The following is a 3,343-nucleotide window of genomic DNA, read 5'->3' on the forward strand; positions in this document are numbered from 1 at the left end:
TACGGAGAGATTGATGAAAACCTGCTCCAGAGCACTCAGGACCTCAGACTGGGATGAAGGTTCACCTTCCAACAGCACAACGACCCTTAGCACACAGTCAAGACAATACAGGAGTGGCTTCGGGACAAGTATCTGAATGTCCTTGAGTGGCCCAGCCAGAGCCCGGACTTGAACCCGATCGAACATCTCTGGAGAGGCCTGAACATAGCTATGCAGCGACGCTCCCCATCCAACCTGACAGAGCTTTAGAGGATCTGCAGAGAAGAATGGGAAAAACTCTCCAAATACAGGTGTACCAAGCTTGTATTGTCATACCCAAGACTGTAATCGCTGCCAAAGGTGCTTCAACAAAGTACTGAGTAAAGGGTCTGAATACTTTATTTTTTAATAAACATCCAAAAATTTCTAAACCTGTTTTTGCTTTGTCATTATGGAGTGTTGTGTGCAGATTGACAGATTAAAAAAATAAATAGAATAAGGCTGTAACGTAAGAAAATGTGGAAAAAGTCAAGGGGTCTGAATACTTTCCGAATGCTCTGTACAGTATGCCACTTAAAGGCAAATAACCTTGGGACGGTCACTCAAGCCCCAAGTCAACCACACTGGTTTAAGTGCCAACTGTTTGAGAATAAATAAATATATGCTATTGAGACAATTAGCTAACAAAGTGGTCAGGAGGGGGGGAGCCGCAGCAAGGGACAAGATGATACAGAGAACGCAGAGCGGGGTGTGAAGTGACGGTCTGCACATCTGGTCTCATCTATAATGTATGGGTCTTTAAACGGCAGTTTGTCACATATTGAGCGCTGCCACCTGAAATCAACACTGACACCCAAGCTTCTGTCAGGGGAAACAGGCTAGAGGAGAGTGAGAGGATGGAGAGGAAGAAGGAGAAAGAGAAGTCAAGAGTCAGTTCTGTTCATCCCAACATATCCCTTGCTTTCGAGCCTGAAACTATTTGAGATAGAACATACAGTAAAGAATCCATCTGGCTAAGAGTGTGTAGACATATTCACAACACTGAACACTTTTAGTCTTTTATTATTAAAATGAAAAACTAAATGAGCGCCCTAAACAAAATAGAACGCCAGGAATGATCCTAATCAGCAATCCAAAGTGTGAAGGTATCATTTTCTCACACTAAATTCTAAACACACAGCTCAGCGACCTCTCTGATCCAAAACAAAACCATTTTCACATAATGACAGCCCACCCACTACCTGTCATCATCTCTTTGACAAAGAAAGGTGAAGTGGGCAAATGAACAGTCTATTTCCCTGTGATGAGGGGGTTTCTCAGCACTACAATCACAGAGTCTCCTCTCAGGAACATCTTGGAGATGTAACGGTCCTTGTTTACTGGTTTGGACTTCTTCTTGCCCTTGCCACTCTTGGGAACTTCTGTCCACATCTCCTTCACATTCTCCAGGACCATGTTGCAGTGTCTGCATTGAGAGGGGAATACAAATGTATGCAGTTAACTAAAAAAGCATTATGAATCAAGTCTTTGGGGGGGATATGGGTAACATGTGATGACAAAATGTGTCTATTTGTTGGACATTTGTGATTAACCATTTAACTCCAATGGATGACTTCCCAACTACAGTGGCCTAGCTACATAAATACCTGTCAAATGCCTTGACACGGCCAAGCAGCTTCTTGTTGTTTCGGCAGTTGACGAGGACCTGTGTGTTGTTTTTGACAGACTGGGTGAGCACAGACAGGGGACCAGTATTAAACTCCTCCTCCTCGCGTTTCTGGAGCTCCTCAGCAGTCATCTCCGACTTGGGTTTATTTAACAGGCTCCTTGAAGGATTATTGAGGATACTCATTGTTAACAGAGTTAAACTCCAGTCAATTCAAACATTGTTGATCGACATGATGATTGAGACTTGACACAACTAACGTTAATTCAGACCAACAGTTAGCTGCTAACAAAGTGGAAATAATAATATAATAATAATATGCCATTTAGCAGACGCTTTTATCCAAAGCGATTTACAGTCATCTGTGCATACATTTTTACGTATGGGTGGTCCCGGGGATCGAACCCACTACCCTGGCGTTACAGGCGCCATTTACATTTACATTTTAGTCATTTAGCAGACGCTCTTATCCAGAGCGACTTACAGTTAGTGCATACATTACATTATTATTTTTACTTATATATATATTTTTTTCATATCCCCCGTGGGAATCGAACCCACAACCCTGGCGTTGCAAACGCCATGTTCTACAAACTGAGCTACATCCCCTGCCGGCCATTCCCTCCCCTACGCTAGACGACGCTGGGCCAATTGTGCGCCGCCCCATGGGTCTACCAATTGAGCTACAGAGGACCAGTGTTTCACATGAAGTGGCCAAAGACAATATGTATTAGCTTGCTGGCTGATAACTTCCTATTTTTATTATGATCACCATGGGTCACCTACAATACATGTTAGTTAGCTAGCTAGCTACAGTAGTTACTATTGCTAGTAACGTTAGGTCATCATGACTGGCTATCGTTAGCCAACCAGCTAGCCAAATTTAGCTACACATCTTTCCATAGTGATAAGGCTCTGTTTTACTGTATCTAAACAATGCACACACTGGTAATTTAAAGTACTTACATATTTTCTTCAACGAATGGCGATTTTAGCTGGAAAATTAGCTAGTAAATATGTAAGATTTTTGCCAGTTTCTTTAATCTCTCCAACGCCAAACTCGTGTGTTGTCTGCACAGCTCCTACTTATTCTTCTTCGATGAGGTTTAACGGCGGTTGGCATCCAATTAATGTTACATTACCGCCACCTACTAGACTGGAGGACAACTCCCTTATACTTTGCTTGAAAAAAAAATAATTATATATACCCTACCATCTAACACTACACTCACAAAAATTAAAAAATAAATAAATAAATAACACCACCCTACTCCACTATTTACATATATTTAGTCCTACCTCAGGCCAACAACCTGAAAGGATGGGACACCATCATTTAACACACCCTGTAACTCTGATGTCAAGTCTCGCACACCCAAATACACTACTCTAACCCTGGAAACCTCAACCTGCCTCTCTCGCACCGGACATTTCTGATCCCCAAGCGTTTCGCTACACCCGCAATAACATCTGCCAAATATGTTTATGAGCAATACAATTTGATTTGATGGGCACCCCTACAATTAAGGAGGTGCAATAGTGATACAAAATGCTGCAGACTATGAAAAGGAAATTCTGATACAACTTACTGATGATGAAATTTACAAAAGACTCCCTAAGGACCCTACTAATCAATTCAAGTCTCTGACCCATTATTAATTGTCAACATTTTTGAATGAAGGGGAAATTACAAAGACA

The 3,343-nt window shown here is 41.8% G+C and overlaps 1 protein-coding gene across 1 annotated transcript; it reads right to left on the reverse strand.

Annotated features, from left to right (window-relative positions):
* Positions 1-1,025: 1,025 nt before the first annotated feature.
* LOC121568404 (small nuclear ribonucleoprotein Sm D2) lies at positions 1,026-2,752 on the reverse strand. The gene is made up of 3 exons (XM_041878946.2): positions 2,612-2,752; positions 1,626-1,805; positions 1,026-1,444 (listed from the first exon to the last, which is right to left on the reverse strand). Coding segments are annotated over exons 1-3 (357 nt in total). The 5' UTR covers positions 2,614-2,752; the 3' UTR covers positions 1,026-1,269.
* Between the last annotated feature and the right edge of the window lie 591 nt (positions 2,753-3,343).

The sequence above is a fragment of the Coregonus clupeaformis genome, chromosome 6 (genome assembly GCF_020615455.1).
Source record: "Coregonus clupeaformis isolate EN_2021a chromosome 6, ASM2061545v1, whole genome shotgun sequence".
Taxonomy (NCBI): domain Eukaryota; kingdom Metazoa; phylum Chordata; class Actinopteri; order Salmoniformes; family Salmonidae; genus Coregonus; species Coregonus clupeaformis.

Coding starts and splice junctions, on each gene's coding strand:
- LOC121568404 (XM_041878946.2), bottom strand. Junction 1,445..1,625: donor CGTGTCAAGGCATTTGACAG/GTATTTATGTAG, acceptor CTCTCAATGCAG/ACACTGCAACATGGTCCTGG.